Below are 12,376 nucleotides of genomic sequence, written 5' to 3' on the forward strand. Positions count from 1 at the left end.
AAACATTTTTTATTTTATGCTATTAACTTAAATATATTCAAATATTCATTATTTTTAGTTTTAACGACTTTAAATTTATATTGTTATTTATTGATATATTTTATTAATATGAATGAATGAATACCGTCTTTTAGTAAACAATTTAAGAGGAAAAAATTATAAATTACTGTGTTTTTTTATCCGTAAAAAATATAAAATATATTACTATAAATTCACACACAACTATAAATAAATTCGAAATAAGTCTAACCTAAAAATATGAACATTTAGTCTCTATTCTTTATAACACTATTTATTAAAAATAAGTCAAATAAAATAGTAGAAAATAAAATCCCATTAATAGAATTTATATGATTTAACCCAAAAATTGAAAAAACTATCTTTGAAAAAAGTTATTAACTTGCAGTACTAACTACACTTTTTGGTCGCAATGAAATCATAAATAAAGTTTGACCAAAACCGAGGTACTTGTTAGGGCTAGACTATGTATAAACAAATGAAAAAAATGAAAAATGCCAAACACAGCCTTAGGAGTATAGAACATGTGAGTGGTTGATAGCTTTAACCAATAGCCAGTCTCGGTCAAGAGAGAAAACTGTCTTCTGTACAAATTTTGCACACCTTCGTCTCTTCCATCTCTCAATTCTTCAATTTCATTCCTCTCATTCTCTCACTCACCCAAAAGCTTTTAAATTAGGGTTTTCGATGCTCTCTCTAACTTGCTCTATTCTCTTCAATCATCGCGAATTGTAACTCAAGGTAACTATGATCTCGTGCTTTTTTTCTATTAATTTATCATATTTGATCACTAATTACTTTTGCTATTGTTTCATTTCTATGTATTGATTTTCAATTACCCCCAATTTTTTATTTAATTTTTCATTAGGTGTATATAATTTTAAACTTTTGTTGTTTTTTATGTGGATTCCGTGATTTTAGGGCTTATTGCTTAAATGACTTATTGAATGTAAATTTCTTGCAGTGCAATTTTTTTACCGATTTTTGTGTGTATTTGATTATGACATGGTAATTATATGATTTAATTTTTGGTTTTCTTGTATACTGATAACAGGTGTTAGTGGTGATGATGAGTTTTGAAAAGGCATAACTTGGAATTTATTTTTTAAGTAGTAATTCGAGGTTTAAAAGCTAAATGGCTCGGAAGGGTAATCAACAGAAGAATGGATTGAACCACAGGAAAGGGGTTTCTGGCGGTGTCCTTCCGGGTATGAAAGGTCATGAAGGAGGGCAAGCGAAGGTTTTTCCGGGGGAGGAACTTGCAAATGGCGACCGTGGTCTTTCACAGAAAGTGTGTGAGACTAGTTCTGCTGGTGATGAAGATAACAGTGAGCGAAAATCTGAGAAATTTTCTCGGAAAGATAAGCAAGGGATGAGTGCTAAGCATGATCTTGAGGAATCATTGTTCTTTGGGAATGGTAGTGTGAAAGCTGAAGTTCCAACACAAGAAGTAAATCAGACTTTGCCTAGAAGTAATCAAGCTCAACAGAGTATGAAGAGTAGATTGAACCATTTACTTGAAGGTTTACAGTTGAGAAGTATGATAGAAAATGCGGAGCTTGCTGATCATGTGATTATTAGGAGATTAAGATTGTTGGCATTTTCCATTTTTACAGCAGTTAACGAGTGGCTAACCAAGCAGAAGCCATTATTTGTATCTATTAGAACCATCGTTTTAGAAGCTTGTGCAAATTTCAGAACAAAATTTAAGCAGGTGTATCCTGTTGTTCTGACTTGGCTCATGCACTTTGGGAACATAATCCTTCTATTATCACTGTTTTGGTTGGACTGTGCCTTTCGGGGTATGGATTCATTTGTGCGAATGGGTACGACGTCCTTCTTCTCTGTTATATGGTGCAGCATATTCTCCGTGGTTAGTATGATAGGGATGCTCAAGTTTATGGTTGTCCTGGTAAGCCCTGGTAACAGTTGTTGTTATTGCTTTGTGTTATATTACAAGTCAATATGCTGAGAGAATCTTGATAATTGGAGAATTTACGATTTTTTGTAATTACTTCAAATAGTTGTTTTTGAAGCAAACATTTATTTATTTTTTCCCTTATGTGAGCGCAAAATTTGCACCATAGTAATTTTTGTTGATTAATCATCAAATTTTTCATTTAATTACTCTAGGGAAAAGGCACTATAAATATTTGTTTCATTGAACTGTATGATTTAGAATTTATCCCTATTTACCTGTTTTTTATTTGTCGTATAATTGCATTTATGCCAATTTTTGTTTCCGTATCATAAGATTGCACATATTGGATACAGTCCCTGTACACACTTGTTCTGATTGTGGCAATTTTTGGTTAAATAAGTAGGTGATATTCCAGCAAAAGGGAAAAAAAAAATAAATGGTAAAGTTTTATCCAATTAACAAACTTTCATGTGATGTGGCTGGGAATATACATAACTAATTATATAACCCTTTACACAAAATGTTTCGAGTGTATAAATAAGAAAAATCTGTTTGTATTGCTGTTTTATTGGAACTATTTGACTTTTGAATTTGAACTCCATAAATAATGAATTGATTGAGCAAGCCTGATTGTTTTAGTTCTAGGTTATGTGTCGCCAACTCGTCTCTTATTTTTCGGTGCTTTGTGCATCTGTTCATTCTATTCTATTCTTAAATTGGATATTGTAATTTTCCCTCTTCCTATGCTAACGAACTAGTTTTTGTAATTGATCAGGGCCTGGCTACCTTGGTTGGATTTTATGTTGGGTTCGTGCTTGCAACTTTAGTAGTCGCAATCCTTGGAGTTGTTATGTTATGGTTTTATGGTAGCTTTTGGACAACAACTTTTTTCATCATCCTTGGAGGTGATTTGTTTGTTTATCTGTGTTTCTATGAACATCTTCTGGTCTTGTTTATTTGTATTTTTTTCTATGGGAAGTTGGGTATACATACATGATACAGGGATATAGATATGTGCTCAATATACATATATGTCGATTTACGTATTTTCTTGCCAAACTTACGGATCCTTTGACTTAATTTAAAATTCAGGATTGGCATTTTTGTTACGTCATGAACGTGTGGCACTACTTGTCACCACGGTGTATTCAGTCTATTCTGCTTGGCTGTACGTTGGGTGGCTTCGTTTGTTCTTGGCTTTTAATTTAGCTTTCATCTCAAGTGATGTTTTGATATACTTCCTCAAGAAAAACATAGATCAACAGAGTGGATCCAATCCATTTGAACAAAGATCTGGAATGCACAGTCAACCAGGTTTCGGAAGTGATGAACCAACGTCGGCTTCTTCCTTTGAAAATGGATCAGGACCATCTGCAGATCGTAATGCAGGAGTCCCTTCGACTAGTGGGGTTGATTCAGATGTAACTTCTGAAGATGAAGTTGTTCGATTGTTGAACAGCTCTGATCACTATTCAGCACTAGGCTTGACGCGCTATCAAAATATAGATGTTTCAGTACTGAAGCGGGAATATAGAAAGAAGGTTATCCTCTGATAGTATAGCAAAAATTTCCTTTATTTAATGTCTACTTTTTCAGATGAATTGTCCACTTTTTTCTATGCTAATGCAATTAAATGAGATGAGGGGTAATTTAGGTTATGAAGTTGAACTTGTAAATGAGAATAACAAGAATACATGTGAATAACTAAGTATCTTACCAATTGTGTAAGTGGATAATTTTGTTTATATTTTGTTACAGAGGGAGTATGGTATTAATGGTTGGATATTGTTTGATGGTCGTAGGAACGTTGAATTTTCTTCTATAGCTTAACAACAATCCTTTCTGCAGTGTGTTATCATTCCTTGATTAACAACCTGTATTCATGGATTTTCAGGCAATGTTGGTACATCCTGATAAAAATATGGGTAATGAAAAGGCTGTAGAAGCCTTTAAGAAACTTCAAAATGCATATGAGGTAAGTTTTATATATTTTGCTCACACTTAAAATCAATAGAGGAAGTCTTTCCCTGACTTGTATGGTTATTATGATTTCCCAGATTCTAATGGATTCCTTGAAGCGAAAAGCTTATGATGATGAGCTAAGGAGAGAAGAGCTTCTTAGTGTATTTAACAGATTTCATAATGCTCCCCGCAGGGTATTGTTTTTGCTTTCTTCTAGCTATTTTAGTATCATGGAACTATATAAAAAAGTGCTATTTTATCACATTCGATGCATTCTAGTCAGGAATAATATTCTTGAGTATCCATTGTTCATGAATCACAATGGAGTAGTGAATCATTTCTACTCTGGTCATAAAAGATATATCTATCTCATCCATAGGAAGTTGAGATTGCAAGTGGTGACACAACATAGAAACTAGAATACATGAACAATGAAATTGCAATAAATAATGTTTTAATCGTAACGTTGGCAGGTACATACATATAAATGTGATTTGTAGCCATGCGCATATTTTTCTTTATCTAGACAGTGTAGCTAGATGTATTTTTTTCTTCTCTTTAGAGATTCTCGTGCTATCTGAACTTTTGATACCATTAGAGAACCTTGAAATATGTACTTATAAAAATATTCTAATGTATTATTCTGTTGACTAACTTTAGCTTCGGATGGAACTGTTTTGCCAGAATAGTAGGCATGGATTTTTTTCTTCTGGATTTGCGCAGCCAGATGTAGATGGTGAGGACCCATTTGGTGATTCAAGGCGAATAGCTTGCAAGAGATGTGGTGGCTTTCATCTCTGGATACACACCAAGAAACAAAAGTCTCGGGCAAGATGGTGCCAGGTTTCTTCTTCACCTTTTGGTTTTTTCTCTCTCAATGAAGCCTATAGCATGCTTAAGTGACAGTTGGCTATGCACATTAATATTTTGAAGATGTTTGCCTGTATTCTGTGGATTCTTGTCAAATAGCGACTATAGGGCCATAGCATAGCGGAATTTTAACAAACCGTTATTTTTTTGCGATACGCGATTTAGTACAAAGTGTTGTCAAATAGCGGCTATAGTGGTGCTATAGCACTGTCGCATAGCAGAGCTTTATTTTCTTCTGTCCGCGAATGACAACACTGAGTTTTTGTCACTGCCAGCATGCTTTCCTTAGATAGAAATCACTTTTGTACCTGGCATGGAACCAATGTTTTACAGTTTTTTTTTTCTTTTCATTTTATAGGATTGCCAAGATTTTCACCAAGCCAAGGATGGTGATGGATGGGTTGAACAATCTTCTCAACCATTTCTTTTTGGCTTAATGCAAAAGGTATTGATCAATATACCATTTTGAGTCTCATTGGATAAATCCTTATAATCTGCAGTTCAACTTTTAAATTTTATTTGAGCCAATTCCTGGTTGCATGAGATATTAAGTCAGAATATAAGTTCGATTGATAATTGAATAAATTTGTTTTATCTTTAGGTAGATGCTCCTTTTGCTTACGTGTGTGCGGATAGCAAAATTTACAATGCCACTGAATGGTATATCTGTCAGGTAATTTAGTTCTTCACTTTCCATTTTTTGACCTAAATCATTTAACAGCTCAAGCATGACTTTTGTGTTTTGACACCTGAGTCTGCATGCAAATGTTTTGATATGCTAAAAACAATGTTTGAACTCACATACCAGCATATGTTTAAAAAATAAAACTTATATGCGATGTTGTAGATATTTTAAATGCATAGATTTGTTCTGATTGTACACTAACTAAAGTTTTTATTTTATTTTACATGCATTAGAGGCTTTATGTGATTGACTTCCTTATGGTCTTTGATTATTGGGGCCCTTGATCATTAGGGCTCTGTTTGAATAAGCACTTATGGCATAAGCACCTATCATATAAGTGCTTATGCATACACTTTTTCTATAACAAAAGAAAATAAAGTGAAGTTGTTTTCATAAGCTATGATAGAGAGATCATGAAAATAAGCTAAAAATAGCTTATGGATATGTCATAAGTTGTTTCCCTAAGCTCTCCCAAATAGTCTTACAAGTATTTATGTCAGTAGATATGTTCAAGCATGCCAACCCAAACAAACCCTAGATTACTTACTCCAGTAATGTTATATTGTCATGTGAAATAGCAATTCTTCATTTCTTTAATGTCCATGCGCCAAAGATGCAGCATCTCTATTTATAGATTGCCTGATTATTCACAATTAACACTTTGTATTTTGAGATTATCTCGAGGTTAAAATATCCGTAGACATTATAACACGAACATATTTATTGCAGGGTATGAGATGTCCAGCAAATACTCATAAGCCAAGTTTTCATGTGAACACCAGTATAATGTCCAAGAATAATTCTGGCAAAGGAACCAGCTCTTCAAGTCAAAGAGGCGGGCGAGTGCCGAACCCTAATATCCCAACACCTAATTTTGAAGAACCTATGACTGAGGAAGAATTTGTCGAGTGGTTACAGAATGCAGTACAATCAGGCGTGTTTGACAATGTCAATGGCGGCACTGCCCCAGAGAGCCCATCCGCCAAATCCGGAAATGGAACGAAAAATCCAGGCACCGGCAGTGGCGTCGGTAGCGGCAGCAAAAGAAAGAAAAAAGGGAAAAAATGGTGATTAATTAAAACAGATGATGGTTAAACATAATGGTAACGTTGCCTTGTGCACTATGAAGGCTTGAAAAAGCATTAGTTTCAGAGTTGATATCTGTTATTGATGCGTCAAAATAGAGTTTGGAGCTCACTGTATAGCCCTATTTTCCTAATCCCAAGTATTTTTTTTTGTTGTCCCATAATTTTGTTTTTTCATCACCTTTAGGCTCCAAAATTCAGCCTTGTGGCAATGATCCTTCTGCTTATGATTTTCTAAGTCAAAGTGCAATCTTTAGCAGATGGGTCTTGGTAAATTTCATGCATGGGTCATGATATCTATCTACCAAGGAATGTTTTACAAATATTAATTTTAGGAGTTTTCTTGTCTGTTACATAATTTAAAAAATAATAATAATATGAAAAAAAAAAATACAAAAACAGCTTTAAATGTGAAGTTGTTTGAGTAGATTTTTTGGAAAATCATTTTCGATAGATGATTTTTTAATAGTGTTTTTCATTATGTTAAACAAACACTTTTATTTTTTTAAAAATTCTAAAAATTAGTCTTTAAATTAATGAATACTAAAATAACTTTTTAATAATTTGTAACTCTAGTTACCCCGTGAAGAGGGGGAACTACGGTTGTTTTTAGGGATCAATCAAAGTTAACTCTCAAAATTACATGCCTAAAAAGCCACACCTCCTTTAAATTTGATAACCTTCATAGCACTAATTATTTCCAAGTAAATTAAGTGAAGTAGTATGCTACACCTCTATATTAGGTATGTTGGTGTAGGATAAACACACTTGCTTATGAAGGTATCATTGGTCGATTTCACATTGGATGAATGAAAATATTCTTATTAAAAAGAAATAATTAAGGATTTGTATCAGCTTAAGATTTCTAGAATGTTCCAATGGCACCAACATCCACTCCCAGATCCACAAGAACATGCAAATATACGTAAAGGATAGCATTACAATTATCATATAAGGCTAGAAGACTTAAGGTGTAGAGTAACAAGGAGGATTGTCATTTCAAAAAAGCTAAATTAATAGAATTTTTTCTTTTTATACTGATTTCCGTTTTTTCACTAAGCATATATCTCATTCTTCAATAAACACCTCAAGTGTAGAATTTGATCCCATTGTTAATTTCTACAAAGCAAACAAATACTCCATGGCTATGGTCATGTCATGTTATTCACCGTGGATTTAATTTTTAAGGACTTTATTTGTTATTTTAGTTAAATATCACATCTACTCGTATAGATATTGATAGATGTATTAAAAAAAAAAAGTTTCACTTCACAATACAATAAATATTACGACACATTTTTGTAATTTTTTTCCTCACATTAATATTTACTTTTATTCTTTTTTATTAATCATTGTGTGATTTAACAAGTAATTAACGTAAAAGTTAAAAAATTTCAATAACCTAGTGCAGAGTAAATGAGTCGCTACACCATTTATTTTTTAACTATGTTTCTTTTGGTAAAATATGGAGTGCAATATTGTCTTGGTTGAATATTTCTTATGCGTTTTCACAAGGAGGGATTGATCACATCACATTCAACAACTACATGGCTTACATTTGTTTAATAGGAGATTAAGAGAATGGTTACATGTAATTTGAATAACATCTAATTGGACGATTTTGAAAGATCTTAATAATCGAATTTTTGATTTAAAGATGAAATTAGTTGAAGATCTATTTTAGTAAAACAAGGTCTAAAGGTTTTGCATTTGAGCTAAATCAATTGTGAATAAACCATTGAAAATGTGTAATTTTTAAGGATTTGACAGAGTCATACACTCTTCCAAGAACTAAAAAAAGTAATTAAAAAAAAAAGTTGGTAACTTTTGAAAGAGTGGTTTAATTTATCAGTGTTATCACACACGTATAAATAACCATTCTTTTTTTGATTTATTTTCTTGTGTTTTTCGCTTCGGCTATGGAGGCACTATTCAAGGGTTCTTATCTCTTACCTAAACCTCCAAAAACCACTATGATGTTGTTAAGAAACCCTGGTACATTCAATTTCAATCATTTCCCAAATGGGTCCCTTTTTTCTTCTTCATCTTCATTTTCAGGGCAATTTTCTGTTCAGAATAAGCCCAGAAAATCATTTTCATTTATTATGAATGCCCGGAAGAAAGAAGATAATCACAGCTTTGTTCCCAAACCAGATGAAATCACTGGGTTCTTCCCTGAATCTGTTCTTCTTAAAAAGGTCGTTTTTTTTTACTCTTATCCTTTGTTTTTTTTGCTTTTCATTTTAGTGTACTTTTTTGGAAGTTTTAATTGGTTTTGTTTTAAGTTTAAGATATCCTTTTGAAGATTGATTCAGTTTACACTTAATTGGTAGAATTTGCATGGTATTAGTACTAAGGTTTATACATACCCCGCATTTGTTTTTTGTTCAGTACTCATTTTAGTGTAGTTTTCTGCAAGTTTTAATAGGTTTTGGCTTAAGAAGAAGATACCCTTTTGAAGATTCGTTTAGTATATACTCAGGTTTTCTGGATGCATTTTTTCCCTATTGCAAAATTTTATCTTGTTCCATTTTGATTAGAATGGAGAATTCCTCACTATTATGGGCAAGGAAATGGAAAATTTTTCCCCTTTTGTAATACACGACTTATTAGCATTTAATATTTGAGATTTTGTGTAGCGTCGATACTTTGGATTGAAGGCCTATGTGGTGTTAGGCATGTTCGGTGCCTGACACGAACACAATACTGACATGTGCGGTTTTATTCAATTACTTTCATTTTCTCAAATTATTATCTGCTTCAACATTATGTGTATGTGTTTGTGTCAATGTCAGTGTTTCACTGTTAGAGAAGAAGTATTTGAATGACCGTAGTTACTGCATCGTTGGTGCCTCCCTTGTATGCAGAATTTAGTTTTTGAATTAAATGTGTTTTTATTCTTTATGACATATATTTTTCTCGTCGATATTCAATTTGGGTTTTGAACTTATAATTTTCAGAAAGCAATTGAGGAAGATGGTAAGCTTCTTCCAGAGTTTGAAGATGCTGATGAAAGTGAGTGGTTATTGTACAGTTATTCCATCTGTCTTAGTTTCTTGGTAGGCAAAATGGTTATGGATTAATGTGCTGAGCTTATCTCTTTTGTCAATTTACAGGAGAACAATATGAATCACTTAAGCTTCACCTGGAAAGTGACATGGACGTTGAATTATGTAAGTAGAGTCTCTATTTTTTTATGTTAGAGATGATCTGAAATTATCGCACTAATGTAACTGCGCATTCATAGAAATTTAGCTATGTTCTTTCATAATTATATTCATTTTGTAATTCTTTTATCCGTTTGTATGCTGTCAACTCTTGTATAAGTATGGTTAAAAATTATCAAATAACAATAATGCGATGAAGTTGAACTATTCGGTCTTTACATGGTATTCCAACCTACTTCTTTCCATGCCCTGAAAGACCTTGTCCAAAATAAAATCTTCAATCTATCTTTCCATCAAATTCACTGGTGCAACAGCGTTCACTTCTGGTCAACTCCTTGTTATTAGATGACAGTACTGAATCAGTAAGGCTAACGACTTACATGTTCTTAACCGTGCACCCAACTTCTGGCTTGTCAGCATTGACTCCTGTATTTTTCCTTTCCAAGCTTGTGTGAGACTGATGCATGAGCTGTTTCTGCTGTGTTGTTCACAAACACCTCTACCAAGGCTTGGAAATAACCTCAATAAAGCGCATGCTAGTTGTTGTAGGGATATGCAGTGGCGGAGCTTCACAAGTTTTATTGAGGCCATTAAATGATAGAACATATATTTTACCTTTTCAACCAATCGCAAAATAGCACTGATGTCAAAGTGCTGCAGTGGCTACGCGCCATTTTGGTCAAGCAAAGGTCTCCTGTTCGAGTCTCCTTAAAGTTGAAATTACCACTACACCATCATATAGCCACTGCAGCACTTTGACATCAGTGCTATTTTGCGAACCAAGTAATATATATAATTATATATAACATGTATAACACATGAATATTATAATTAAAGTCTATCTTTTTAATTAATTTCATCTTCGTTAATTATTTTATTTGTAAATAGCTGTCTTTTCTTGTGTGTGTAAGGGGTTAATAGCATTAATGTGATGAACCATTCCCTTCAAAGACTTGATTTATACATTTTGCCTGCCGGCTTGAAGAATCTGTAGTGCTTTCATTGCTGAAAGTTAAAACAGATTAGAAAAAGAAAATTCTTGTTAGCTTGTCATGTTCAATATCTTTATGTTCTGATGAATGTATCTGTATACTCAAAACGTTTTACAATGTCATATAGTTTTCTATTATAGAAATTATATACTATTGGAGCAAGTAAAGTTCTCTATCTCACAATACTCTTCTCCTTGCGTGTGCAGTGCGCCACTATGAGATTGTTTACTTAATTCATGAAAAGCACGAAGAAGAGGTTTCAGCTGTCAATCAGAAAGTTCAAGGTAATCTTTCACCTGTTGCATACATTTTTTGTCTGTACTGTTTATACTCTTGTCGTGATTCCGAATATCACGAGTTCAATAGTTTACCATTTCTGTCCGGCATTAATGCCATTTTCTAGATATTTCTAAAAGGCTGAAGCATTCATGCCGCATTTCTTGCATCTCTTATCTGCATAATTTACTCTTGTTGATTAGCCTTCCTTTGTCCATAGTTAACAAGTATCATAGCTGGTAGTAGTATTCTCTAATGCCCTATGAATTACCATGGGGGTTTGATTCTTCTGTCCTAATTCATTCACTGCATTAGTATTATGGCCCATTTAATTCTGATGTTTCGTATTTCCGTTTTGACCGATAAAATAAAAATAGAGAATGTATATATGGAAGTATTTGAAAATGCATTTATGTAGTACCGACACTTCAGATTGATGGTGTATTCGGTTTCCAACACGTGTCAGTGTCAGACACCAACATGATACCGATATATGATTTCATTCAATTATTCTTTTTTCATTTTTTGTCCAGTGTTTGTGTCTGTATCAATATCAATGCTTTGTAGCTTCTGATTATGCTGGTTATTTTTGTGATTTTTTTCACCAACATTTGCAGACTTTTTGCTTGAGAAGAAAGGCAGAGTATGGAGATTCAGTGATTGGGGTATGAGAAGGCTGGCTTACAAAATAAAGAAAGCAAATAATGCGCACTACATTTTGATGAACTTCGAGTTGGATGCCAAATACATCAACGAGTTCAAGACTTTGTTGGACAAAGATGAAAGAGTTATTCGACATCTTTTAATAAAGAGGGACGAGGCAATCACCGAAGATTGCCCTCCTCCTCTGGAGTTCAATACTTTTTATGCTAATGTAGATGATGAAGAAGACGATGAAGAATTTGATGATGAATGGGATGATGAAGACGAAGGCGAGGAAGATGGCTATGATGATGATGATTTTGAGGGTAATGAAGGAGTTTTCATTGTAGAGGATGATGAACTAGATGAATTGGAAATGTTAGAGAGCTAGAAATTATAACAATGAGGACTCATAATGTAGGTAGGTGTAGGTGTTTTCTTTTACCTTGAATTTTTTGTTCCTTTGTTTTCATAGGAATACAAAGCAGTTCAAAAAGTTATGGTTTTATATATGTGAAGATTAAAAATTAAATTTCAAACAACCCTTACTCTTCATTAATCCACTCACCCATTTATTATCTTTAATAATTTAAGTGTTAAATCAAAATCATTGACATGTTTAGGGTTGACAAATGAGTTAATGAAATTTTAAGGGTATATTTGGAAGCTGAAATTTGGACCACTAAATCTATATGTTGTATATATTTGAAAAGGTATAAGATTTCAATTATCATTATAACAAATTTTAGAAATATTTT

At 33.1% G+C, this 12,376-nt stretch overlaps 2 protein-coding genes across 2 annotated transcripts; both read left to right on the plus strand.

Moving 5' to 3' along the window:
- Nucleotides 1-508: 508 nt before the first annotated feature.
- On the plus strand, nt 509-6,875 carry LOC101493668 (uncharacterized). The gene is made up of 10 exons (XM_004486473.4): nt 509-759; nt 1,073-1,930; nt 2,715-2,844; nt 3,032-3,480; nt 3,834-3,914; nt 3,997-4,095; nt 4,586-4,744; nt 5,130-5,216; nt 5,373-5,444; nt 6,186-6,875. Exons 2-10 carry the CDS (start codon nt 1,154-1,156, stop codon nt 6,525-6,527), a joined length of 2,196 nt encoding a protein of 731 aa, XP_004486530.1. The 5' UTR covers nt 509-759; nt 1,073-1,153; the 3' UTR covers nt 6,528-6,875.
- A 1,543-nt stretch (nt 6,876-8,418) lies between these two features.
- LOC101493348 (protein REGULATOR OF FATTY ACID COMPOSITION 3, chloroplastic) lies at nt 8,419-12,173 on the plus strand. The gene is made up of 5 exons (XM_004486472.4): nt 8,419-8,739; nt 9,502-9,556; nt 9,658-9,714; nt 10,907-10,984; nt 11,594-12,173. The coding sequence occupies exons 1-5, from the start codon at nt 8,461-8,463 to the stop codon at nt 12,007-12,009; spliced, it is 885 nt and encodes a 294-aa protein (XP_004486529.1). The 5' UTR covers nt 8,419-8,460; the 3' UTR covers nt 12,010-12,173.
- Nucleotides 12,174-12,376: the final 203 nt, after the last annotated feature.

This window comes from Cicer arietinum, chromosome 1 (genome assembly GCF_000331145.2).
Source record: "Cicer arietinum cultivar CDC Frontier isolate Library 1 chromosome 1, Cicar.CDCFrontier_v2.0, whole genome shotgun sequence".
NCBI lineage: Eukaryota > Viridiplantae > Streptophyta > Magnoliopsida > Fabales > Fabaceae > Cicer > Cicer arietinum.

Bases quoted from the DNA above. Each gene is read 5' to 3' on its own strand.
- LOC101493668 (XM_004486473.4), top strand. From the start codon at position 1,154: ATGGCTCGGAAGGGTAATCAACAGAAGAATGGATTGAACCACAGGAAA. The intron at 3,481-3,833 runs GTTATCCTCTGA...ATGGATTTTCAG, and splicing joins AGCGGGAATATAGAAAGAAG to GCAATGTTGGTACATCCTGA. The intron at 4,096-4,585 runs GTATTGTTTTTG...CTGTTTTGCCAG, and splicing joins TTCATAATGCTCCCCGCAGG to AATAGTAGGCATGGATTTTT.
- LOC101493348 (XM_004486472.4), top strand. From the start codon at position 8,461: ATGGAGGCACTATTCAAGGGTTCTTATCTCTTACCTAAACCTCCAAAA. The intron at 8,740-9,501 runs GTCGTTTTTTTT...TATAATTTTCAG, and splicing joins AATCTGTTCTTCTTAAAAAG to AAAGCAATTGAGGAAGATGG. The intron at 9,557-9,657 runs GTGAGTGGTTAT...GTCAATTTACAG, and splicing joins GTTTGAAGATGCTGATGAAA to GAGAACAATATGAATCACTT.